General features: G+C 43.0%; 1 protein-coding gene across 1 annotated transcript in view; it reads left to right on the top strand.

Moving 5' to 3' along the window:
* LOC147701273 (IgGFc-binding protein-like) overlaps positions 1–27,030 on the top strand; it is a 221,247-nt gene that overhangs the window by 147,907 nt on the left and 46,310 nt on the right. The window contains exons 17-19 of the mRNA XM_086930002.1: positions 1,398–1,597; positions 20,539–20,680; positions 26,576–26,904. Coding sequence (XP_086786128.1) covers positions 1,398–1,597; positions 20,539–20,680; positions 26,576–26,904 — 671 coding nt within the window. The remainder of the gene's footprint in view (positions 1–1,397; positions 1,598–20,538; positions 20,681–26,575; positions 26,905–27,030) is intronic.

Here is a 27,030-nt window from a genome sequence, read left to right as displayed (position 1 = left end):
GCTCAAAGCTTTGAAGACTTCTAAGAACATTATGGCGTCATCCAACCACATGCAGCCAGTGCTTATTTTGTAAAAGAATCGGTGCGGGCTCCCAAAGCTCTGCTCGGATGTCTGTGGCCTGCGCTATTAAATGTCGTACACCAATCACCAAGGCTTCGTAGTGTTAAATCCAGCTCTTGCCTCTCTAATCCACCACGTGGCACTCCCGCCCCCTGTATCTTAGTCAGTATTTGTAAAGTGCAACTCTTGCAGGTTCCTGCTTTATCCCTTTGCAATGTTTTTCTTTCTTTCTTTCTCTTCCTCCTTCTTTCCTTTTTGTGAATTTTCCCCTCTCTTGCTCTCAGTAAATGTCTGATGCAAGAAAATAAGTGCCGGTCTGCAAAAATGAGCCTGTGGGCCCCACCGTCAACCACTGGTTCAAATTAAGCATTGCATGCAGCAGAAACATAAATGACAAAATACATAAATGGTGCCCTGCAACCAGTAATTGAACGGCTTCTCCCCAGAACCGCAGAAGTGAATCGCCTTCAATGGGGAACACCCACTCCTTAGCTCCAAGCAGTCAGTTTAACTTTAAAAGGAACCTTGTTAGACAAATACCGACATCTTTTAAAGATTATTTATTTATGTTTACAAAAAACATAAATAAAAATAATGTCAAGAGCAATGCCAATAGCTCTAACTTTAACAAAGGCAAAACCATTGCATTGTAAATGCTTGTTCCATTAACTTCCCAATGCTTTCTTTCACTGTCACTTTTTTTCTCTCTGCTTCTTTCTTTTTCTTGGTCTTTCTGCAGTTCAATAAACTCTGATATCTATTTGTTTTTTTCTTTCTTGCTGCTTTCACTGCTGCTTCTTTCATTTCTACTTTATTCATATTGCCTTTTGTCATCTCCCTTGAATCTCTTTACTTGAATTATACTTTCGTTGGTAAATCCTTTCATGCTGTCACTCTCTTTCTCTCTCCCTTTTTCATTGGGTTAATCCTTTCATGTTGTCGCTCTCTTTCTCTCTCTTTTTTTCATTGTTTCTATTTTTCTTTCTCTCATTCAGGCTTTGCAGCCTCGGGCAGGCCTATAATCATTTCTGTCCCATTAACTTTTTTTTTCTCTCTTCAGACATTCTATTCTCCTAGTTGTTCCCGTTTCCCCCAAACGAAGTAAATGATACCTTAGCCCTCAATGAGTTGTTGCCAACTTAAACAGACTCTTTCTGCTTACATTCTCCTCTGTTTGCATATTATGCTACATGCTATGATACCTTAGCTGTGACTAGGGTGCTTGCCATTGTCCTAAGGCCACTAGCTCCTCCTCTGACATACTACTGCCTTTTTCTTTATTTCTCTCCTTACGTCTCATCAACCCTCACATATCGACTCTTAATTCCACCATGAAGCACTGACCTGCCCTGAAAACAGCTACTACAAGGAGTGTGCCGACACGTGTGCCACGAGCTGTGCCCGCATCTCAGACAGCAGCAGCTGCCCAACTTCCTGCGCCGAAGGCTGCGAGTGCAAAGAAGGGTACTTCTTTGATGGTCAAGCATGTGTGACCATGGACGACTGCGGCTGCTTCGAAAATGGGAAATATTACAAGGTAATGCTTTTTTTCTGTGCTGTCTTGAAAGCCATTCCTTTGAAGTGAATCATTTAGAAATTCTTACACTGGCAAAGATATATAGATCCCTAAAGGTCAGTACTGAATAACTGTGTGTTAATAACGTCTTAACTTCTCAAGGTGAAAAACTTCACAAACATTACATTCGGTTAAAAAAACACAGATTGCTCAGTTTCACAAGGTCAATCATTTATGTATGTAGCATCTTCCATCCCTTCATTTTTCTACCCTGCCCCTTGAGGGTACATTCTTTTTTTTAATAACATTTTTATTGGTCATAAAATAGACAATTAATGGCAATTCATACAGGATAAAATTATAGTGGGAAAAATGAAAACAGTGTCAATGGTCACAATTAATCATTAGCAGGTTCACATATACATTCTCCAATATTACAAAAATAGATTAAATTAGAAAACTGGCCAAGATTAGATTAAATTACATGACATAGCAGGGATATACACATGCATAAAACCATGCATACAACATTTTCAGCTTCCTAACAATCATTATTGACATATAAAAGATCCTGTCTAAAATGTTTCCAGATTTCATTACATTATTGGAGTGCAGTGAGACCCCTTGCTATAGCCAAAGCAAGCTGCAATTCATATATTTGATATATATGAGTTTGCCACTCAAGATTCCTCAGGAGCACTCCCTAAGATCCATGCCCTCGCACAAGGTCTGACAAAGACCATCATGATTGTAATACATTTCTGAGATCCCCCAACAAAATCATACCTGATACCTATAATTTTCTCCCTAACAGTTAACTTGAGGGGCAAGTCCAAATTAATGACAACTAATGTATCACCCCTTCCCAGAATTTTCGCAAACTGGGGCAGAGTACAAACATATATAGGACATCAGTTGCAAAGAGATTGCACTTAGGGCATCCTGTTCTGTCTGTACTACCTGGTAAAGCAGCTGCTCCCCATTTTACAATGCAATCTGGGGTATAATATGAAAGACACAGTGTGCACCACTGTTGTAACTTAAGGTTGATAGAGTGTACCGAGCGGATATAAAGCCCAATGATTTTCTACAGCCGATACTTCAGACGATAAAAGCCTGCTCCATTTTGATGCTAAAAATTTAGTATCTTCCACCGCAAATTGTAGAAATACCTGATACATCGTGCTTATAGTCGGTGTCATATCAGGCTTAAAATAATATCAAAACAGATCGGATCTGTCGATATCATGTGCTTGTTTAATATACGGCCACAAGGAATCCCTCAATTGAAGATATTTTAAAAAAGGATTCGACGGGGTAGCCCAAAACAATCTTGTAACTCAGCAAAGGCTTTAAAACCATCTAGATCAAATAATTGGCCCATTGTTATAATACCATAATCTGCCCAGACTCTGCAAGTTAAGTCCTGGGAAAAAAGGAAAAAACAGTGTTGTTCCAGATGGGAGTGTCTTCATTAATAAAACAAACAGAATATTTCTTACATATCCCCTTCCATATGAAAATAATATCTTTAAGTATCTCAAAACACACCCTTTTATAGTAGTTGGGATCATTCAGTCAATAAAAAATAGACTCACAGCGGGACCAAGAGCAAGCCGATAGCAGAATGCTACAAAAACAGGCTCAACATTAGTCAGTGAGCTACGCAATCGTCCAGTAAAAGCGGCCCAGTAATAAGGCTTAAAATCTGGAAGTGAGAGCCCTCCTCTATTATAAGAAGTTTTCAAAAGTTGAATAGCGTGCCTTGACTGCCTGTAGCCCAAGATATAACTACCTATTGCACCATCAAGTCTTCTAAAGAAAGAGTCCAGAACCCTTAGCTAGATTGCCCTAAAAAGGTATAGAAATAAAGGAAGAATATTCATTTTAATGATATTTATCCATCCTAATATAGAAATTGGTAACCTCCTCCATGATTTGAACTTAGTAATGTGTGCTGCTAATAAAGGTTCATAGTTTAATTTGACTATGTTGGATTCCACACTGCACAAGCCTAACACCTAGGTAAACTGCTGAAGTAGTGGTCGCAGAAATAGGAATATTGGGAGAAAAATTCAGAAGAACCCGGGTTTTAGATAGATTCAGTTTGTAGCTGAAGAAATGGCCAAATATGCGAGCTTCAAGAGCAATCTGAGTAATTGCTACTGCAGGATCGGAGGAGAAAATTGCCACATCATCGGCATGTGCATTTCAGTTTAGTTGTTGGCCCCTGAGAGCCCATCGTTGGATTTCTAAATTTCTAAAGAGGGAATATAAATAGGGCTCAATATACAAGGCAAAATGGAGTGGGGAGAGAAGGCACCCCTGCCTTGTCCCACGGAAGATCCCAAACAATCTTGAAAAGCTCCTGGCATATGCCACTTGGGCGTGTGGTGTCTCATTAAAAGCCTGAATCCTTTTAATAAAATATTCCCCCATACCAAAGGCAGCCAATGCGATCATAAGCAGTCCCATGCAACATGGTCAAATGCCTTCTCGGCATCGAGTAATATCATGTCCATATTCATATTACACTTCTCAGCGATGTCGAAGGGGAAATTGCTGTATTAATATGAGCAATAGTGTCCCTCCCTGAGACAAATCCTTGTTGCTGTGGGGATACTAAAGCTGAAATTATTGAATTAAGATGGAAAGCAAAGATTTTAGCGAACCATTTGCAACAGTGTTAATGAGTAGAATGGGCCGATATGAGCCCAAATCCTCAGCAGGTTTCACTTTTTTTTAAAAAGACCCTAATGTTAGGTATTTGCCAACTTGTTGGAACTGCCCCTCATGCTTGAATAAATTGAATGACAAAAGTAAATTCCAAACTTAATATATCCCTGAACAACTTATAAAACTCAATGGGTGATAAATCCACCCCTGCAGCCTTGCCTGAGGGCAAAGCCATTAATGTAGCCTTGGTTTCCAGCCTTGAAATATCTGACTGAAGGTCCTTGGAGTGGTCCTCTGCTAAAGACAGGAGATTGCAGCATTGAATATATTCTATGCATTTACATTAATCGAACTCTTGTGACTGGCTGTATAATTTCCCATGAAACAAAAAGAATTGTTCTAAAACAGCTGTAACATTTGAATAAAGCTTCCCATCTAGTCCCTTGATGACCTGGATGTTGCCCTTATTTCGATTTTCAGTAATTTGGTATGTGAATGCTCTGCTGACCATGTCCACAAATTCATACTGGAGACTCCTATATTTGACAAATCTAGTAGCTATCTGTTCCCTCTCTCGCCATCCAGCTCAAGACTGCAGCTGTAAATGTTGAGTGAATACTTGCCATGCATCGGTAGCACCTTGTGTAATGTTAAGTATGTGAAGCAGGTCAAGGTTGCGGACCATTTGGCATAAAGAATCAGCTTCACTGGAGGTGGCTCTGTTTAACCTGACTATATATTGAAGCAGGATACCACAGACATATGCCTTCATAGTGTCCCATTTTATTGATAATGAAGCTGATCCTCTATTAGTAGTAAAGAATTCGTTAAGAGACCCTGAAATATAAGTGATGTAGTCCGAATTGGATTGTAAGTGGCGAGGGAAAGTAAACCTGGAAATAAATGGCCCGTCACAACTTAAATCCACTGAAAATTGGAAGTAAATTGGATCATGGTCTTAGACTATCCTTAGGCATACTAACACTAGTAGATTCACTGTCGTACGTTATGGCTGAGAATGTACTTGGAAGGCATGGGATGGAAAGTGTAAATGTATGCAAATATTTCAGGTACAAGCCATGTACAACTAAGTTAGCTAAATTATGCAGCCTCATACAGGAACACGCAGGTGTCCCCAATAGTACATACTCAGGCTCCAGGCACCAGTGGTGATATCACAGAACGAGTTGTCAATAAATATGACAAATTAACTCATACAATAACAGTCAAAGCAGTAAGTGTACTCTAGTATCAAGGGACCAACATCTGTGATAACCTCACTCTCTGAAGATGACTCTAATACAGATTTTCAAAATCCAGGCATTTCCACTAAGACTACATCATGCCCTTTTCGAAAACGTACAGGCAGCTCATCATGAAACACAATTGGTTCATTTTGAATAAATAAGGTGGATTCCACAAAAACAGAAGTGCGTGGGTTGAATTAAAAATACTATCATTTTGTACTGAAAGAAAGACAATAGTTAATTTCTACTAAATACAGGGTAACAGCAGATGATCAACTCCACCATGTATTACTTTTATATAAGTCAGATTCTGCCTTTAATGTTTACTTATCAGAAAAAATCAGTAATGGCCATTAAAAGACATACATTTTCAAAATCATTATTCCAGCTATAGGTAGTATTTTGTCAAAAGTATGAAAACAAGTAGAAAATAGACAACAACGCATAGGACCACAATTACCAATAAGATTTAAACAATTGCCATGATATGCCAGACAAATCCTGAATTATATATCTAGGTTGGTCGACTACCGACATAGGAATTGCTGGAATGTTGCCAACTATAGCCACAATATATATATATACACCAGGTTGCTATTATGCTATGAATATTAGAATGGCATTAATGTGCCAAGGATAGCCAAAGTAGTGTAGAGAGTGATAAACTATGTGAAGTATGGGCATGGTCAATAATCCACTAACCACTATGTGGGTGAGCAGTACTGGTCTTAACAGAACATATTCCTTTATTGTAGAATCCATCTTTTTAGAGACATACAGGCCCAAATATGATTACAACAATACTGCCTGGTTATTCAATTTATAGAGCTGACAGACCCGATTGAAGGGGTTACAGGCTAGCCATTATACACCATACTAATATGGTGGCTATCTTTCAACTGGTGTCCCTCTCTTACTGCAAAGCAAAACCAAAGGGGATGACGGACCGAGTGTTGAACTTTGCAAGCACTCACCCCCAGCCAACTGATGTGGGTTTAATCCATCATCATTCTTTAGCTCACTCCGCCACCCCTGTTCAGACATAGCCATATGCAAATCAGTCTGGCCCTGTGCCTCCTGGGAACAGTCCAGCCCAAAATGCCAAGCCATGTCTTCCTTGGACCAGAAACAAGCATCCTGGGACCAGTTTCTGGCTAATCAGCCGTCATCAGCCAGGCTAGCTTGTATCCAGTGGCAAAGTGAGCAAGGGACCCACGCCTGGGCATACCCTGCCAACTTAGGGCAAATAAAGTAAAACCAAAGGCGATGATGGACGGAGTGTTGAACATTGCAAGCACTCACCCCCAGTTAACTGATCTGGGTTTAATCCATCATCTTTCTTTAGCTCACTCTCCCACCCATGTTCAGACATGGCCAAATGCAAATCAGTCTGACCCTGCGCCTCATGGTAACAGTCCTGCCTGAACTGCCAAGCAATGTCTTCCCTGGACTGGAAATAAGCATCCTGGGACCGGTTTCTGGCTAATTAGACATCATCAGCCAGGCTAGCTTGAATCCAGTGGTAAAGTGAGCAAGGGACCCACGTCTGGGCATGCCCTGCCAAATTAGGGTGAACAAAGCAAAACCAAAGGGGATGATGGACGGAGTATTGAACATTGCAAGCACTCACCCCCAGTCAACTGATCTGGGTTTAATCCATCATCATTCTTTAGCTCACTCCGCCACCCCAGTTCAGACATGGCCATATGAAAATCAGTCTGACCTGTGCCTCCTGGGAACAGTCCAGCCCGAATTGCCAAGCCATGTCTTCCCAGAACCGGAAACGAGCATCCTGGGACCAGTTTCTGGCTAATCAGCCGTCATCCGCCAGGCTAGCTTGTATCCAGTGACAAAGTGAGCAAGGGACCCACATCTGGGCATACCCTGCCAACTTAGAGTAAACAAAGCAAAACCAAAGGGGATGATGGAAGGAGTGTTGAACATTGCAAGCACTCACCCCCAGTCAACTGATCTGGGTTTAATCCATCATCATTCTTTAGCTCACTCCGCCACACCAGTTCAGAAATGACCAAATGCAAATCAGTCTGACCCTGTGCCTCATGGGAGCATTCCAGAACGAACTGCCAAGCCATGTCTTCCCTGGACCGGAAACAAGCATCCTTGGACCGGTTTCTGGATAATTGTGCACTTTTCGCCCTATGTGGGTTGGGTATGCCCAGACGTGTGTCCCTGAAGAAGGGTGACATACCCTGAAACCGGTCTCAGGATGCTTGTTTCCGGTCCAGGGAGGACTTGGCTTGGCAGTTCAGTCTGGACTGTTCCCATGTGGCACAGGGTCAAGACTGATTTGCATATGGCTGAGTCTAAACTGGGGTGGCATGGCGAGCAAAAGAACAATAGATTTAACTCAGATCTCTTGACTGGGGGTGAATTCATTCAGCATTCCGTCCATCATTTGTTCGTGCAGCACCTCTCTTACTGAAAAGAACTGTCCTTCAGTATCAGAATCTCAAACTCTCCATCCTTCAATGGATTATTAGTCTATCGTCCTCCTGGCCCTGAACACACCTTTACTCAGGCTATGAGAACCATACTGGAATCAAAGTATACTTCTCAATGGCTTTACTTAACTTGGACACTTTAATTACTATCTAGAAGACAGAAAAGATAAAGACACTAAAGTATTACATGATATGGCCTCCAGCTGAGATCTTACTTAGGTAGTAGTATGTCCAATTTACTCTGCAGGTCACTGTCTCAATGGGATTTGTACAAATAACCATGTTTAAAAGGACATAAGTACGCTACCTCTAGCTTGGTCTGACCACCACACAGTGATGTTTGACTTAAATCTGTTACAACAATCACAATGAGGTAAGATCTACGGTATTGCACAAACCACACATCGTTGGCATAAGATACAACTAGATCAATTTAATCAGATCTTGACTCAATCTCAGCCTGTGATGACAGAGGATATAGATAACTCTGTAGCTAATTACTAAGCTTGGCTGGGCTCAGCTGCAAATATGTCCTCAAAACCAGTAGTGCAGAAAGCAGGAACGCAAGTGGAGAAAGATTTATATCCTGTCTGAGAAAGAAAAATACAAGTAATTTATAGCCAAGTATAAAAATCGTATCATTTCATGCAAAAACCGGAGGCAGCAAAAAATTCAGTGAAAAAACTATTTCAAACCAGAACCAATCTAGCAGCTAATAGCCAATCATTTTGTAACTCTCTTGTCTGCTTCTTTTCAAACAAAGTAAAAGAAGTATATAATAGATTCTCTTCCATCAAGACTCCTTCCATGGAGGAAATGGCATACCTCTATACTAGTCGGAAAACTGATACTTTATTGAAATGCACAGACCTTACAATTGAGCAGGTCACACTGCTTATCAAATCCATTAAGTCAGGCTCCCCAGAGGATCCGTGCCCACTATTGGTGGTCAAATTAGCACCAAAAACCATCCCAGCCAATCTCGCAGTCATTTTTAACCAAATATTCGAGACTGGTTATTTTACAACCCGATGGAAGATAGCGTCAGTGCTTCTACTGATAAAGAAGCCTACTATCAACCCAACTGACCCAAAAAAGTTACCTCCCAATATCCCATCTGCCACTACCAGCTATGATTGTGGAGAAAGCTATGAACCTTCTATTGCAACTTGTATACATGTAAGCAATATTCTGGACCTCATCAATTCAGAAGTGGTCACAATACGAAGACTACCAAGACGGCCTTGATCATGGCAACTGAAGATATCAGGGTGGAAGAGCTGCCCTTATTTTACTCGATTTATCATCAGCTTTCGATATGGTCAACCATTGGCTGCTGATCGGCTGTCTTCATACCACTGGAATTAAAGGAGCTGCACTAGCCCTCCCAAGATCATTTTGCCCCGTCTAGAAAAATCGGTTCCTCTTAATGAATTCATATTTGAAATATTTTCACTGCCTGTGGGGTCACTCAAGGCTCCATGTTAAGCCCCATGCTGCTTAACATGTATGTCACAACCCTGGCTGATCTTGTCAGATTATTTGGATTCTCAATCATGTGATATGACGACAGTACGTAGTTCGTTGCTTCCCTGACTAAGAATAACAAGCATTTGCAATGCAATAACTCGCATTATTTAAGTTTGAGCTATTAGCATTGTAAATGGCAATGTTTTCATTTATGCGTTATTGTTTTTTTCTTTGCATAAAAAGGTACATATAAAATATGTGTTGTACAAAAGTTATTTATGCAGTATTTTGAAAATAGCTAAATTAATAGCTTTGTCATTTACAATGCCAATAGTTATAACTTTCGCAAATGTGACACCTATAGCATTTGTAATGCAACATGTTTTGTATTTACGTGACTTAGCTGTATTAATATTACAAATTACAATGTCTTTTAATTTTTTTAAATAAGTAATACTTAAAAAATAAATGGCATTGTCATTTACAATGAAAATAGCTTAATCTCTCGCAAATGCGAGACCTATTGCATTTGCAATGCAATAGGTCTCGTATTTCCGCGAGTTTGAGCTATTGACATTGCAAATAACTATGCGTTTTATTTATGTTTCAAAAACCAAAACATAAAAAAAAGGTCTCTCACACTGCTGTCTCTCACACACTGCTCTCTTTCTTACACACACACTGCTGTCTCTCTCACACACCATGCTCTCCGTAGAACACACACACTGCTGTCTCTCACACTGCTGTCTCTCTCACACACACTGCTGTCTCTAATACACACTGCTGTCTCTAATACACACTGCTGTCCCTCACACTGCAGGTGTGGGTTGTGTGTTTTCAACTCATGTCTGGAAGGTGGGCGCTGCTGCGTTTCATGACTATTTTTTTATGTTTTACATACTCCCCAGGTGCCCTCATGCCTCGTAAACGTAATTGGCTTATGATTTTTTCCCTTCAAAGACACATTCCCTATAAGATCCTCCCCCCAAACCCCTTGTCCACGTTAAACGAAGCACTGTGGTTTTGCAGCTTCCATTAACTTCAACTGCCCTTCTTTATGAGTCTTGTTTATTAGCTCCCACGGGGGCAGAGCTGCAATCTACGTTCTGGTATGTTTTTATTTTACACAAATACTCATGAAAATATGGAATGTCATAAGCCATATATGCAGATGTGCAGATTGTAAGGTGTGCTGTTATTACCATTTTAAGATGCTTCTGTGCCTAACGTAGCGCCTGCTGCTACAGGTGCACGGTAACTAGATTTACCGAAACCCCCTTCGGGCTCCCTAGGTTCCCACAGGTGGTGGGAACAGGCAGTGTTTGTTTGTCTTCTCGTGATGGAGGGCGGCGCGGAGAGGATCCAGGGCGGAGGGGCGGGACGAGGAGCGGAGAGGCAGTTGCTGAGTGCCAGGGCATGCTGCAGAGCACCGGGGGGCTCCCCTGCACTAACCAATCTGCCGGGGACTGCCTACTGCCCTGCCTTAGGACCTACTAGAGACCCCATACTTTCTGGGATTTAACAGCCGACGTGTATTGTGAGACCAGCGAGAAGCACCCTATTGCTAACGGTTGGAGGTGGCGAGAGGAAGACTGCCTGCTCACCTGCTGTGGTAGCAGCCGGGACCGTGCACACATACCTAATATACAATTTTATCTACCTAAATGGTAACTCTGAGCCTTTACATAGCAGCACCAATTGCTCAAATTTAATCGCTCACACACACGTTGTTAAAAAGATGATATGACTTGATAAAAGCATGCTGTGAAAGATTGGCAGCTTATTCCAGCGAGACAAACTTCAGCTAAAAGCAATGTTTCAAAAGGGTAGGAATTAGAAGATATGCAGCCGGTGAGCGTTTTTCTTGACTGGGGATGCTGTACCAGAACACATTTATAGAAACTAAAAAAAAATAAAAAAAATAAAAAAAAACGGATTCCTCGTATGCTAGAAATGCATTAAAACAGAAAATACATTGTTCGCCTATGCCCAAATAAATGTGCAAGTGTCAGTATTTCAAGCCGTAGAAGGGCATGGTGATTGTGTTCCTTCTTCGGGGTTACATTTAAGATAATATTTGTGCAATTTCGTCATGAATCACAGTCACCGGGTACATACTTGTATCACTGCAGAACTACCACTCCAATAAAGCACTGTGGCTGTCAACTCTGAGGAAATGTAAAGAAAGGGGAGGGCTTTGCGCATGGATTTTATGTTTGCAAAGTCGGGAGGAACGGTGTGCAATGCTGAGAAACATTGCTAACAGATTTGCGCACATAAAATAAATACAATTATAGGCACACAAGAGTAGCTGGCAGAGTGGTGTAAAAATAAATACCATTATAGGCACAAGAGAATAGCTGGCAGAGTGGTGAAATAAAGACGCGCAGTGAAAAAATATCGCGCAGCTACATAATTAAATAAACAAGCAGACAGGCAGAAAGAGAAAGCGACATACGAGGCATCCGGACACGGAGACTGACACAGCGAGACAGATGGCGAGAAAAAAAAGGTTTACAATCCCGGGCGGAAGTCAGGCAGGCCGGGGGCGGGACGTCAAGACACACCGGAAGCCCGGGCGGGCTCCCGTGAGGTGAGAGAGCCTCGCACGCACAGAAGTTAGAGACCACCGCCGCCTGCAATGAGCCCTCGGCTGGAGACGAGTACCGGTGAGTGGGGGGGTGAGTGGGGGCCTTTGCTGAGCTGCGAGGGCGGGGGGCATGTGTGTGTGCATGCGTGGGGCGGCGGGGGGGGTTTGTATGTGTGTGAGCTTGCGTGTGTGTATGTGTCTTGGAGTCTGTGTGTATGCGTGTGTGTTTACAAGAGCCCGATGATGGGGGGAGGGGGGGAGTGTGTGTGTGTGTGTGTGAGCGAGCGAGTGTCTGTCTGCTGTTTGTGTATATGCGCACGCATGTGCGCGGCGCAGGACGGAACGTGCGCGTTCGCGCACCCAAATCTGCCTTCTAAAGCTCGTGACAGTTTCTTGTCCTCCATTCCCCCCTGTCCGATAGCTATAAGTCTCAGACCCTGGACGCATCCTTCGGATGCGAATTCCAGGGCGAGACCTAAAAAGGACACCGGCCCCAGATTTCACCACTGCATGCGTACAGTCAGCGACTGGATGGCCAACAATTGCCTGACGTTAAACTCTGGGGAAACAGAGGTAATTTTGTTCAGAAGCAAGGCTTCCTTTTGGTACCCTCAGTTGGGGCATCAGGAGGTTCATAATATTCTGATTCCGGTCAGGAAAGTCTGCAACGTCAGAGTTTTAGTAGATGACAAACTAACATTTGGTGCTCGGGCTAATGTGGTCGTGTCCTCCTCCCTCTACACCCTCAGGACCATAAAAAAGAATCTTCCGAACATTCCTTCAGATTTTCACAAGACATTAGTCATAATCATGTTCCTTTCAAAAATTGACTACTGTAATGGCCTCTATATAAACATGCAACAATAATATGTGAACAAACTGCAAACACTGCAGAGTGCAGTGACACCATTGCTGTTAGGGATCCCAAAATTGAAATCTCTTTCCATGGCATTGAAACATTTCACAGGCTGCCAGTAAGATTGAGGTGTATTTTGCAAGGCCCTTTTCATCCACTTCAAAGCTCTGCATGGTGTAGAACCTGACTATTTGGAAAATACATTCAAATGGTATCTACCACTATGAATATTACGGTTCTCCATAGCCAAAGATGCTACAATCTCAAAATTCAGACGACCATCTTTGTGCATCCAAAACATGGAATACCTTGCCCCTATACATAAAATCTATGAATAATCTGCTATTTTTTAGAAAAGCTCTAAAACAGGGGGCCTCATTTATGAAAAGTGACGCATCGATGCGTGAAAACAGCGATGCGTCACTTTTCACTGCGCACTCCTTACGACATTCCTAATGTGTCATATTTAATGTATGACGCATCATGTCGCAAGGAGTTACAGATACGTCAGTATTTCTGACGTATCTGTAAGCGCAAAAGTGACGCATTACTGGAGTGTGTCACAAAAGTGACGCAACTCCAGCAATGCGTCCTTTCACATGGGGAAAGCCCCATGTGAAAGGGCTTGCGTCAGTCTTACGCCTGCTGTGAGGCAGGCGCAAGATTTTGACGCAACGGCGTCCTAAAAGTGACGCAGTGAAATCTCATAGATTTCACTGCATCACTATTACGAGGCTTTTTGCGGGGGAACGCCCCCTCTGCATACATTATACCTGACGCAGGTATAATGTGGCGCAGGGGTTTAAAAAGTGACGCATCTACCTAGATGCGTCACTTTTTAAATATGGCGCAACGAGGCGCATTTTTTACACCGCTGGTGCGTCACAAAAAGTGACGCGCCGGCGGCGCAAAACTGACGCAAGGCCTTCATAAATAAGGCCCATGGTTATTTGGCACCTATGAGCTTCTTTACATTAGGTCTTAGTAGAGACAGCGCCAATACCCCTCCGAGTGTACACAGGCTTAAGAAAAAAATGTAACATAAAGTCACATCAATTATGCCAAGGAAGTGCATTCCTTCACCATGGCTAGCAAGAATATTGCATGCAGCATGGCTGCTTTGCACTTTGAGTCCCTCCCAATCCTTCCCCTCTAAATTGCTGACCATCTGGATGGATTACCAATGAGAGGGGCGGGGGGTGATGACAAAAATCGCCTCAGCTCACTTTAGGGCTCAGAGTCAGAGCTAGCTGAATGCTCATCTAAGCCCATCAAAATCAGAAGCTTTTAGCAGTACCTATCTGCCTTTACCACTACCCCAGGAACACACACTGGGCATGAAATATTTGGGGAAACTGAATCTATCCACCCTTGCATGTCAAGTGAATGCCTGTACGTTGCTCAATTGCACCACAAGAGTTATGCTTGGCAATTTCCTTCTCATCTTGCCTCTGTGATTGGTAGGACTCTGCCCGTAAAAAGTGTGGGTGACCCACCCCTGCCTCAACTGGAGAAAACTATGAGCTTGATTATGATGATTAGTGTTCTACTGTCAGTTAAAACTAATTATACCGGTAACTCCACCAAATTACAGTTTTTGTAAAAAACTAAAATCTCTTGATCTTGCTGCCCATTTCCTACTTTGACACCATCTGATGTTTATTTGGTGATGAATGCTCTGGCTGTGACCCCACTTGGGCCATAGTAAGACATTTAATTTGTCTTTGTGGCATCCGCAAAGGATGCATCACACTTCTGTTTTAGGGGGTGTGGCTCACCTCTTATGGTTTCAGATCACTGTTCACTGCAGATTGCTGTGTAGTGGTTCGCAGGTTTACAGCCAAACTCTAAGCAGGGTTTCTATCCAGGCCAAGAAGCACCATCATGATACTATCCTCCTGTAATGACAGTGAGATGGAGCTTTAGTAAGTTCAACTATCAGGATTGGGGCAACAAATGTCACTTTGCCCATGAATACATCATTGTAAACAATTGGATGACTGTTTGATGGGGTGAAAATCTACTCAAGCAGGAACCACAAACCTTGTCGGGGTGAGGCACAAGCAAAGCCCCAATTAACCTGTGCTGCGAAGCTTTGATATGAGGTCCTGCATCATTGTCTAGGATGCCGTCAACAAGGGGCTTGTGATGCGAAACCCTGCGTTGAGGATGAGTCGAGCAATCAAGCTTCCTGGAAGGCTGCAAATGGCAATGCGAAGAACTTGCATCCGGGAGATCAACGCAGTAGAGGCAATGTTTTGATTCTACTCGGGATTGTACTGTGCATCAGAGATGCATCAGTTCTGCTGACTCCACAGATGGGCAGGTAGAGTACATTCAGTCCCACTTCTAAGGGATCAGGACTGGGAAGGTACCACTTGGCAGGATAGAAGTCACAGATGGCAGAGTCCAGATGCTGAGTTCAAGATTGTTGGAGCCTTCTGTCCCTACAGGTCTAGTCAGGAGGCCAGCTAACTATACCTTGGATTCACTCTGAGGTCCTGGGTTGAATAAATGCAGGTCCAATCCGTCTCACCCAAGCAACAGGGCAGCAGGCAGAAAGACAGCTCAGCAAGGCAGGAGTTTTTTAGTGCAGCAGTCCAGCAGAGTGGCACTCCTTTCAGCAGCACAGCAGTCCTTCTTGTAGACAGAGTCCGGGGGGCGGATTGGCAAGGCGGGCATTCGGGAATGGGCCGAAGGGCCGGTGCCTCAGTGCCCTCTGTGGGCCGTTTTTTTTCTCCCCTGTCCCATTCCACAGAGAGTGGACTAGGAAAGGGGAGAAAAAAAACGGCCCACAGAGTGCATGGAGACAGAGACAGAAAATGAAAGCAGCCTCGCTGTGCGGCCGGACAGCAATTGTCAGCTCTCCTTCACCCCTGCCCTGCCAAGCAATCAAGCTGAGGCTGGGCTGGGGAGGGGTGATTGTTTGCAATAATCGACCTACCAGGGGGCCAGGTGTTTTTCAGGTCTTTGAGCCATTTGCACTTTGGCCCCCTGGCGCCCATGCAGCCCAGAAACGGTGTTAGTCTTAACACCTCGCCCACAGCCCTTCACATTCAGGGCACAGTGGGCGAGGACAAATGGGTCTTGCTGTGGGGGCCTGGTGATGTTTGGAATTGTTTTGTTTTATTTATTTATTTATGAGATTTTTATATAGCGCAGACTTTACCGAAGGTGTCAGAGCGCTTCACACTAGGAACAGCAATAATACATGAGGAGAAAATTATAAGTGGACAAATTACAAAAGCAAACGTTAAGTTACATGAATCAAAAGTGACAATAGTGAGCAACCAAAATACAAGAGGAGCAAACGATACATTACAGGAGGAAAAAGTGACATGTGTGCAGGTTACAAAAGCGTACAAAATACAAGTAGAGGTATAATACTGCAATTAATGGCAGACACTCCAGCACAAGAACAAACGTTACGTAGGCAATGGTGGCACTTGAGCAAGTATCTAAAGCAAACAAAAGTGAGAGGAGCAAACAGTGTGTTACAAGAGAAAAGTGACTTGTGCAAGTTACAAAAGGGTACCATACACAGGTACAAGGGTAATACTACAGTAAATGGTAAACACTCAAACTGCCAGAACACACTGGGAAGGCACTTCCTATGCACCAGCTTCACCTCAGCCTCCCCCCTGGCTACCTGGCTACCTTGGATGACCCAGAAAGCTGTGTTTTGTGCCCCCCTGCCAGGACATTTTCCCAAGGCCTGGAGGGTTGATTCATTTACTAATTACAGGGGCCTTACCTCTGTTCATGTGCTCCTGAGCTGAAGGTCTAGGGAGGGCTGAGTAGGTTAGTAATAGCAGGGGCGTTGATGCTTTTCAGGTGCTCCTGTGCTGGAGGGCTGGAATAATTTTGTGACAAAAAGGGGCCTTGCAATTTTTTTTAGTTGCTCAGCATGTAGGCCATAGTCACCTTGGCGCTGTGTCGTGTGCAAGAACAGTATCCTCCCACTTTCATTCCTTGTCTGTGCAAATGGTGTTTCATGAAAGGGCACGCCCCTTGAATGTGGGCCACGCCCCTTAAATATGGGCCACGCCTCTTGAATGTGGGCCACTTTTTTCGTCAGTGCCCGGGCCGAATTGTGATCCCAATCCGACCCTGACAGAGTCCACAAGTCCAGAAGTGTGCTGAAGTGTTGGGTCTAAGGGTCCAAAATGGATACCTGATGCCCACTTTGAATTGGATTAAGCTTCTGAAGGTTTCCACCTCACTGAGGTGTCAGGCAACCCCTTCCTCCCTTCCCCGACCAACGCTTGTCTCTGGTCACAATGGGCCAGTGAGAGTACTTAGGCACATCCTTTGTGATGTGTAATTGTGGTAGCTGACAGCTTCTCCCCCTCGTTAACTCAGAGTCCATGCTGCCAACACGTATCTTTGCTCTGTCTTATGTCTGCTAGCAATACACAAAGGTCAAACGCCAGCTACGACTAGTAAAGTGATCCAGGATCAGTCTGCAGGCATCCAATGGTTTAGAAAAGAAAATGCCAACTTTCTAAAAGTGGCATTTTCATTGATTAAAAATCTAACTTTAGCATTAAAGAATACTTTTCGTTACAACACATTAGATACCAAACTCGACCTGTCTACCTGCTCTCAATTGGAAGTTACAGCTTATTAAATCAATATGGTAACTCCAATGTTCTCCTACGGGAGAGGTAGTTTTTCACTACCAGAACATGTTAAACTTAAATGTACATATCCTACTTTTTAAATGCACTGCACCCTTGCCTTCTGTGCTGTTCAACACCTACCCCAGGGGTGACTTTTATGTATCAAAAAGGGAAGCTTAGGCCTGGCAAAAGAATCGCAAATTGAAAATGACTTCCCATTCATTCCTATGGGCCTCTAGGCCCATAGGAATCAATGGGAAGTGATTCCTTAATTGTGAATCGCAATGAAGAAATTTAAGAAATCGCAAAAAAAATGCGATTTCTTGTTGCATAGCCGTTTACGATTTCTTAATTGCGATTCCTTAATTTCCGCAATTAAGAAATCGCAAACGGCAACAATGATGCATGTGGCCGCACGACCAATAAAGGCCCATAAAGAAAATAACTGGTCTTTGAAACAAACCAGACAATCAGAGCTATTGCTGTCCCATCCAGATCTGCCAAACAAAGGATGAAACCTACCTTTCCTGCAGCCTGCAGAATTCCTGTTTATAAAATAGCGACTGTCTTTCCCCTGCCAGTGATCCTCAATAAGAGAAGCCAAGAGTTTGCCACTCCAGACACATGTACCGCTACAGAAAGGAAACTATAGGAAGAATGAGGGAGTCCAGCACGCAGACAACGTACACCCACGAACACAAAAGAACGCACTTACACAAGCATGGAGAGGCACAAACACATGCATGCCTGCATAAACAAACACGCACATACGAGTGCATGCCTGCATGCATATTAGACAGACAGGCACAAACATGTGCATATATGCACACATTAACAGACACAGATGGAGACATGCACAAACTTTATTTTAATCATGATTAGCGAGAAATCCTGTTGGCAGACTGATACAACTATTCATATTTAAAGTTTCTGTCCGATTGAGCATCCACAGTTTTCATAGCAACCTTTCTTCTGGGAGCCTGTGTACAATGTTGTTGTTAGAAAAGTGGGTCATGCACAATGCCATTGCTGGAAAGTGGGTTATAAGGCCACCAAAACAGTCTAGGCCTTAGAATAGGTCTCAGTAAATTATTCTCAGGTTGAACCCTTGATACCTTGGCTGCAAGCAGGCAGCCTTAACTTATGAGTCAAGTATGTAACGCATTTAAAAACACCAATTCAGTGAATATTTCAGACACGAAACACAATACAAATTCCACACCAATTTATAATAGGATGTGTTTTATCTTTACAATGACACTAAAACAAAATAAAATCCAATATAGGGAACTGGAGATATGAATTTTTAAAGATTTAGCGCTATATTGCACTTAGAGACCTATAGTGCAACATTGGGACATCTGGTCGCACTTGACCGGGACAAAGTCAAAGTTTCAGGCTGACTGCGATTGAGCACTGCTCGGATACCCCTAAAGGTAGGCCTCGTTTGAGATTTTACCTTTGGACTTAGAAACTTTTGTAGAGATTTTTCTGCTGGTGCCCCTCAAGGCTCCTTACCAGTTCGGGTTCGGTGAGGCTTTGCCGGCTTGCTTTCCAGAGAGCTCCCACTCAAACTCTGGAAGTCGGACCTTTTGAGCTTTTCAGCAGGACGAACTAGCAGGACAGGCCGGTTCGGGTTGAAGTTTGCCTGCTTGGCTCTCATCGTTGAGTCGGTCCCCCTCTGGAGCTTTTTTCCAAAGTTGCTGCAAACTTCTCCAAACTACTGGAACGTCTTCCTGAAGTTCATCTGGGGGTTACAAAGTGTCCAAAACACAATCCAAGGGACTGGAATCTCCAAGATGGTCCTTGAAAGTTTGGGACTTCAGTTCCCACAATCCACTTGGACACAACCCTTACAAATCCACTGGACGCACTCCAGGCTGGAGATTCTTGGTGGTGATGGTCCAGGTGAGCTCTGTTCAACCGTAGCTTGCAGGGAGTCTACTCTTTATTCTTCTTGAAGCAAGGTACATCCAAAGTACATCCATAGGGCTGTAGTCCCAGATAATGCAGTAGCGCAGTCAAACCTGGGGCCGGGTGGTGAAAAAGCTTGGAAAGCCTTTTTCTTCTCTTAGTTTCAAGCAGAAGATCTGAGATGCTCTGCACCTCTCACATGTTTATTCAGTGCTCTCTGGGGTCAAGCAGGAGAGCACTTCTGTCCAATGAGGTGCTAGGCAACACTCCAGAGCATGACAAAGTGTGGCATAGCCTTCTCACAGAAAGCACAATTTCTCAAAAATTTCAATATGCCTGATCTTGCAGCAGAGGAACAAGAACTAGTTAAACCAGGCTACCGTATGGCTACTTTCCATGGCTATCCTTCCAGCTGAAAACGTGTGCCTTAAGCCTGCCATTTGGCTAGGTCAGATGACTGGTGGGTAGATGGAACTGGTATTTTCTGCCTGACCTATTTCCTTTGAAGCTCCATGGTTTAGGACCCCTCCCCCCTGCTCTGGCAGTTCTGTGTAGCAGAGCCCTCTCGAAGAGATAGCATCTAAAGTGGTGAGCCATTTATCACTGCATTAAAGCAGCCTGCCTAATACTCTTAACTCTGACCAATCTGGCAAGACCACAGGAAGGCTTAATTTTGGCTTAGAGACAAGGAAGCCTTATAACTTCTTTTCTGTATATTTTAGTATACATTCAACAATAGCATCTACAATAACATTCCATCCAGTACATTGCCTATCATTGCATCATCAGGGAAAGTACATTCCTTTTTTACCTTAACATGGTCGACCTAAACATAATAACTTGCCTAACCAAATTTATTTACATAAATTTAGTTTGCAATGTAGTTGTATGATGATATAGTGGAGGAGCAATATTGTCATATGGTATAACCTGTGCTATATGGTGGGGCCATATCCTCTGTTTAGCTGGAGTGCAATTGGGGAGAAAGAATGTAGGTAAATTTACTATTTCCTATTATGAAGCACTTCAGCAAGAATCTACCAGTGTTTTATAACATGTAATACCATCTTTATTAAATACCTCAATATTTGTAAATCTATTTCTGAATGTCCATCTCCACCACAGCCTGGTGAGGTGGTCACTGCTGACAGCTGCAAACAGACCTGCACCTGCAAGGCCAGAGGAGTCCTGCTCTGCCAAGAATTCAGCTGCGCCAGCGACGAGAAGTGTGTGATCACCGATGGACGTATGAGCTGCATAAATACAGGTATACAATCACAGTGGAAGCTTCTTCCTATCTGGGACAACACATATTTACATACATTTCTGAAATTCCACAAGTTAACAGGGTGTTTAGTCATATTTACAAGCCCAGGAGATTAGAAATGGAAAATGAAAAGGGTAAGATTAAGACAGGCATAATGCCCCCTTTTGCAAATGAAGGCAAAGGCAAACAGCCTGATTCATCATTGTTAAATCCGGTCGCAAAGGTCCAGATTCTGAGAATCTGGCCCTTTGCGAGCGGTATTTTTGCATTTGGGATTCATCATCCCAAATGCAAAAATCGCTATTTAAGAATTCGCATATTTGCGAGGAATAGCATTTAAGGAATCTCTATTAGAGATTCCTTAAATGCTATTCTTGAAACATTTTTAAATTGCGAAATCGCAAAAATTTCCCGCTATTTACTGCGAGGTCAAACCTCGTGGTAAAAAGCGGAAACTTAGAAAAATGCATTTAAATGCATTTTTCTAAGTTTCATGTTACACACACACATGTCCTTGGGACATGTGTGTGCGCAACACCAATGTAGCATACATTTCAGGGGTGCTACAGGGTGTCCTTTGGACACCCCTGCATCCTTGAAATCGCAATTTCAATATGCGAATCGCTAATTGCGATTCGCACATTGAAATGTCTTCCCATTCATTCCTATGGGCCTTTGGGCCCATAGGAATGAATGGGGAGATATTCCTTAATTGCTATTAGCAATTTGCTAATCGCAATTAAGGAATAATTAGAAATCGCAATTTATTTAGCGATTTCTTGGTGAATAGCATTTTGCTATTCCTTAATAGCGATTCCTTAATAATCGCTATTAAGGAATAGCAAATACTCACCTTGATGAATCAGGCTGAATGTCCTTTTGGGAACCAATGTGTGTTTTTATGTCTGAACTGCGAGTCCCAAAGCCAAGGGTAGCACTAGGATGTTTGCTGTCCTAAGCAAAGTGCCCAAGTGTACCCCATCACATCCTTACTTCCGGGCTCAGGTCCACATACATACACACATACAAACATATCATCAAATCCAATGCCAATTTCACTTACTGTAAATTTCACACTTAAAGGTATGGTAGACCTCCAAGTAAAAAAAAAACAATCCAAATGTAAATTTACCTCGGTTAGTCCATTTAAAACGTGCTCTTTTCATTGCCACTGACGAAAATAAAATAGGCTGCCTCTATGTTTTCTCCAAAAACGTCAATTAGGCTTTGGGTGTTTCGAGTGATTTTAGAAGACACATTAACTATTCCACAAGAATGCAAGCAGCACTAGTCAATGTACTCACTGACAGCACGCTGGAACCAGCCAGTGATATAGATGGTTGTAGGAGCATCTAAGAGCGTGGATCAATTTCTCAAGTGTTAATATATCAATTCAGCTGGATAATAATAGTATTCCTTGGATGACAAAGAAATTCCACCCCTAACCTCTGGCAGCTCCAGCCACGTATGCTGTACTAGGTTACAGCGCCTATCGGCCTTCCGCGAGGCGCTAACCTGGCTGGATATCTACCTGACCGCAGATGACGGTGCCGCAGCGATGCCTTCGTGAGCTGGAGGGGCGGATTAAATAAACCCCGCAGGACACATTTGCCCGACATGCTTCCTCTGGTATCTGCGCACATTTTAATCACCGACGAGCAAAGCTGAGGAAGGTTTCATTCGCTTCGGGAGTGTCATGACAGAGCAAACTTTACAGAACAAAAAATGCGAGAAAATAATCCGGCAAAGTATTTTTTCGGATAAGGGAAAAATAGCCCAGGTAATACCTTCAGCAATAAAATGTTTTTGCAAAAAAGACTTTTGGTGGAAAATTGCTTCACAGGAACTTTTTTTATAGGAATTTTCAGCCACAGTTTCACAAAATTAACAAAATGGTAACTTTTTCCACACATTGAAAAATGCGGTTTTCCGAGAAGCTCACTCTGACCTCGTGCGTCTGTCAGCCTCCTGAGCGCTGTAGTTCCCTAAGGCAAGATCCATTCCTGCAGGGCTGACCCTACAGCAGGCAGGCTTTTTTTCGGGCTCAAGTTCCTAAAGAAGGCAGACTATTCTCAATAAATTGATCCAAGCCTGCCTTGTACAGCAAGGCAGGAAACTGAGCCTTCCTGTTCTAGGAAAGAAGTCTAGATGCTTGCAATCTCGACATGTTGTAGACAGTTCTCTCCAAAATTCAAAAACACAGTCAGGAACACTTCTGTGCCGTAGGTGGGAGGCTTTCGTTTCTTCTACAGCTCTACGCATTTTCTTTCCCTGGAGGGCGCGGTTAAGATATTTTAAAGCCTAAACCAGACACTCCGTGGGGATTAGACCCTAGCCAATCATAAGAAAATACCCAGGCTTCTCCTACTTTTGCAGCATGGTAATGTATTTCCTTTCTTGATGGCAATAAGCTAACTATCTCAGCTTGCAATAAGATATCTATCTCAGCTTGCTGAGCACCCAAAACAGTGCATCGTTGTTCAGCTGTGTGGCACACTATCAGGCCCCTTGGCCATCCTAATCAACCCCACACCATCACAAAGTAAATCTCCCCTGATAAACTGATTTTTGTCCTAGACCTCTTTTGTCGTGCCTGGTTCTACTGAGTATAGAGTGACAAATTCAAATACAGTTGTGCCCCTTCGCAATCTTCCCCTCTGCCGCCCTGGATATTGTTTGGCAGGTCCCTTGAACAAGATGCTGACAGGCAGAGCCCTTACAGCCTGAATAATGAAGGCCCTTTTGGAGCACATATTGGCTAAACTCAGACAGAACGTGCTTGATAGACCCAAATTGATATAATACATGGAAGTAATCATTTGCCTTCACTACTGATATTTTCAACTGAGATCAGATCAAATGTTACAGATTTAGGATTTTAGAACAAATTGTACAAAAAAGATGTAGCATACAGGACACCAGTACATGTATTCTACAATCACATGCTAAGTAGGAGTTAAACAACGTTCTCCACTCCCTCTTGTCATATATGTATTCTGTGCAAATGCCTGCATTATGTACAGACCACTGTCTAAAACATCAACTTGTATAGAAGAAAGTCATTCTCTCCTTGGCATCCAGAAGAGCTGAGAGCAGCCAAAAGTCACAGACTGCAGTACAGCAGCTAAGGAAAAGTATTGCAAGGCTATTAAGAAGCACCAACAACTTATGCACACTTCTCGCGATACATATTTATCCTCAAAGATTGAGGTCATAGATAAATCTACTATGGAGGTTGTCACTGTTCGCAATAGCCTCCCCTCTTCTTATGCTTGCTTCAATACTATCAATCATTCGCAGGAGTTGCGTAATGATTTGGCACAGTTTTTAAAGATAAATCCTAAAGATATGATCCAGCCTTGATTTGGCTGCTTCTGTCACTGTAACGCCCCCTACTGCTGAGTCAAGTTTCTTCAGTTTAGCGGACGAGTGTCGGAATTTGATCCAATGATTTCTAAGGAGTTGAGAACCCTACTGACTAGCAGCAACTAGGGTTCGACATCTGGTTTTTGATCCTGGTGGATATTACCTGTGGCTAACTAAGGACCTAGTTCTCAAGCTTATGGAAATGCCCAATACATCTCTCAGGGGGGCAGAAGTTCCTGCCTTCTGGAAGCATGTTTTATACTTTCACTTCCCAAGAAACCTTTTGTAAATATAATTACTTTCTAACCTTAGATGCTTCTCATTATTTCTGCTCCAGATCAAGTTAATAGAAAGTTATGTCACCACCCAATTGACAGGATGTATGAAAGATAATCAGCTGGTAAATGAGACTCAACCTGGTTTTAGATCTACTTATGTTATTGAGACCCTGCTCTTAGCTGTAGTTAAGGATCTTAGACATTTTCTGGACCATTTGAAAGATCCAGTTGTTGTTTTCTTCCCCCCCCCTTTCAATTAAGTTACTTTATGGTCCCTTGTGTTAATCCCCAGGGATCAGCAATTAGTCCCACATTGTTTAAAGCATATATAGCCCCTTTAGCTGCTCTGATTAGATTTGTTTGTGTATATAGTACGTCAAATGCCGACGGTACCCAACTTATTGAATACATCTCTGACAATTTGGGGGAAACTAAGAACCTTTTTTTCTGCCTCAATGAGGGGAGTAGCAAAGTTGGGTGAACACCATTTGAACTCTGATAAGACAGAGATTCTGCTTTCTGAAATCAGCTGTCCTAAATGGTACGTTGGTGGCCCAAAGAACTGGGACTGCTTCCTATTCCTACCACTTCCACTAAGGTTATTTGACTCTACTTTTTCTTTCACTCCATAGATTACGACTGTGTCCTCCAAATGTTTCGGTCTATTATGAGTCATTCGCAAAGTCCTCCCTTATTTGCCTGTAACTGTACATCAAAGAGTTCTTTAGGCCTTTGTCACCTTGACCTTCCTGTCTTTCTTTGGAATAGGTTACTGTTAGTGCTGAGTGTGGCGGCTAATGTAATTCTTAATCTCTCAACGAGGATGTCCATTAGAGATTTTTTTCCTTCCTTAACCTAGTTGCTGATCCAGCATCGATGTACTTTTAAAGAGCTATCAAGGGTGTGGGTCCTACCTATCCTTCAAAGAAAGCTTTCCTGAACAGGTCTGCTTGTGCTTCGCGTATGTGAACTATGCTCTGGCCGGCACCTAGAATTAGGACAATCTGGATCAGTTGCCGATCCTTTTCCTATAGTCTTGCTAAGCTGTGAAATTGTCCCTCTCGCTCAGGCTCGCTCCCACCTTCCTATCTTTTGGGAAAAATCTGAAGATGTGACTGTTTCAACTTTTTTGTTCATCTCATTGCTGTGTTTGCACCTCTCTGGCTTAGACATATACACTCTATAGGTGGTGTTCATTTAAACAGAGTGATGGTCCAGGTCATTTTCAAATAAAATCAGATTTGTTTTAGACATAGCACATCTGTCTCAGATTTCTTTTAGCCCGACATAGAAACTGTAGAGGAGAAAAGGAAAAAGATGTTCAGAGTAAACAAACACAGCACAAGATGGCCATCCTAACAGGAAATGTCCATATCACACAAGCCAAGTCTCCACTTCGAGGCCTAGGGTAGGATTCTGAAGTGAAGATACTTACGCATGAGAACAGGCACAGCAATAGACATTCTCACTGAGTGAATCAGGAAGAATGGAGTTGAAATTAGGTGAGACGCAAGTTGACATTACAAATTACCCATTCTAGCAAGAGTAACATCATGAAGCCAATGGCAGGCAGAGCTGGTGTGGAAGAAACAGGTGATCAAGAACATGTGCAAAGCTAGAGATGTGGGCTGAGGTGTCGTAAAGCGGAGTGGAATGGAGCACCTTAGAAATTCAGCAGTGCCCACTTAGCAGATAGCCTGTAGAAGACATCCTTTGGAGTGGGGGAGTTACAAGGTTTTACATACCGGGACAGTGAGTGTGGTACTAGCGCCCTTCATGCTACGCAATGTACTTCATTCATTCGCACCAGTACTATAAACACGTAGATAAAGTCCCACCTTCCAACTACATTACTGAATGAAGGTATTCTGGCTTGAATATGCCCAATTCGGAGAGAAGAATCTCAGTGCTGAGGATTAAAAGAGGGTGGTTTTGGTTAATGGTATATCAAAATTCTATAAAAACACTATGTTGTGAAACATTGATGGATTTTAAAAAATGAGAGTTGATTTCCAGTTACAGGGAGGATTGTTTATTAATTGAAGGAATTTGCTTAAAGAATGAGTTCTGGTTTCAACATAACCTCAGATTGCAAGCCTGGGTCGTTCACTGAATCCTACCAATCTCTCATCTGCATCCACTGGTGTGTGATCGACTCCTAGCAAAGCCCTTAGAGAAGTGTGCACACGCCTAGATATAGAAAGCACAATCTTATGTTTCCAAAGTATTCCAATGTTGTCCTATCTTTCAGACCCCTGCAAATCTGTGAAGTGCCGACAAATGGAAACCTGTAAGGTGCAGGACGACGTACCTGTGTGTGTGCCTAATTACTCAAGCTCCTGCTGGGGCTGGGGAGACCCACACTACCACACCTTTGATGGCTACGCCTACGATTTCCAGGGCACCTGCTCCTACACCATCTCCAAATACTGCGGTGATGACACCAGCCTCGTCCCATTCGTCATCAATGAGAAGAATGACAACCGGGGGAACCAGGCTGTCTCATATGTGCGACTGGTCAACATCTATGTGTACGGCTACAAGATATCCATCTACAAGGGAGAGTATGGAAGAATAAGGGTGCGTGTTCCAATTACTTTCTAATCCTTATGTTATGATAATGGTTCTTATTAACTACTTCTTGGTGGCCTTTTTGGATAAATGATAGTTCTGTTGCATCTCTTCCCTTACATAGCCCATGTGTGC

The sequence above is a fragment of the Lissotriton vulgaris genome, chromosome 7 (genome assembly GCF_964263255.1).
Source record: "Lissotriton vulgaris chromosome 7, aLisVul1.2, whole genome shotgun sequence".
Taxonomy (NCBI): domain Eukaryota; kingdom Metazoa; phylum Chordata; class Amphibia; order Caudata; family Salamandridae; genus Lissotriton; species Lissotriton vulgaris.
Note: the sequence above shows the minus strand (reverse complement) of the source record. Positions and strands in the feature narration are given on the sequence as shown.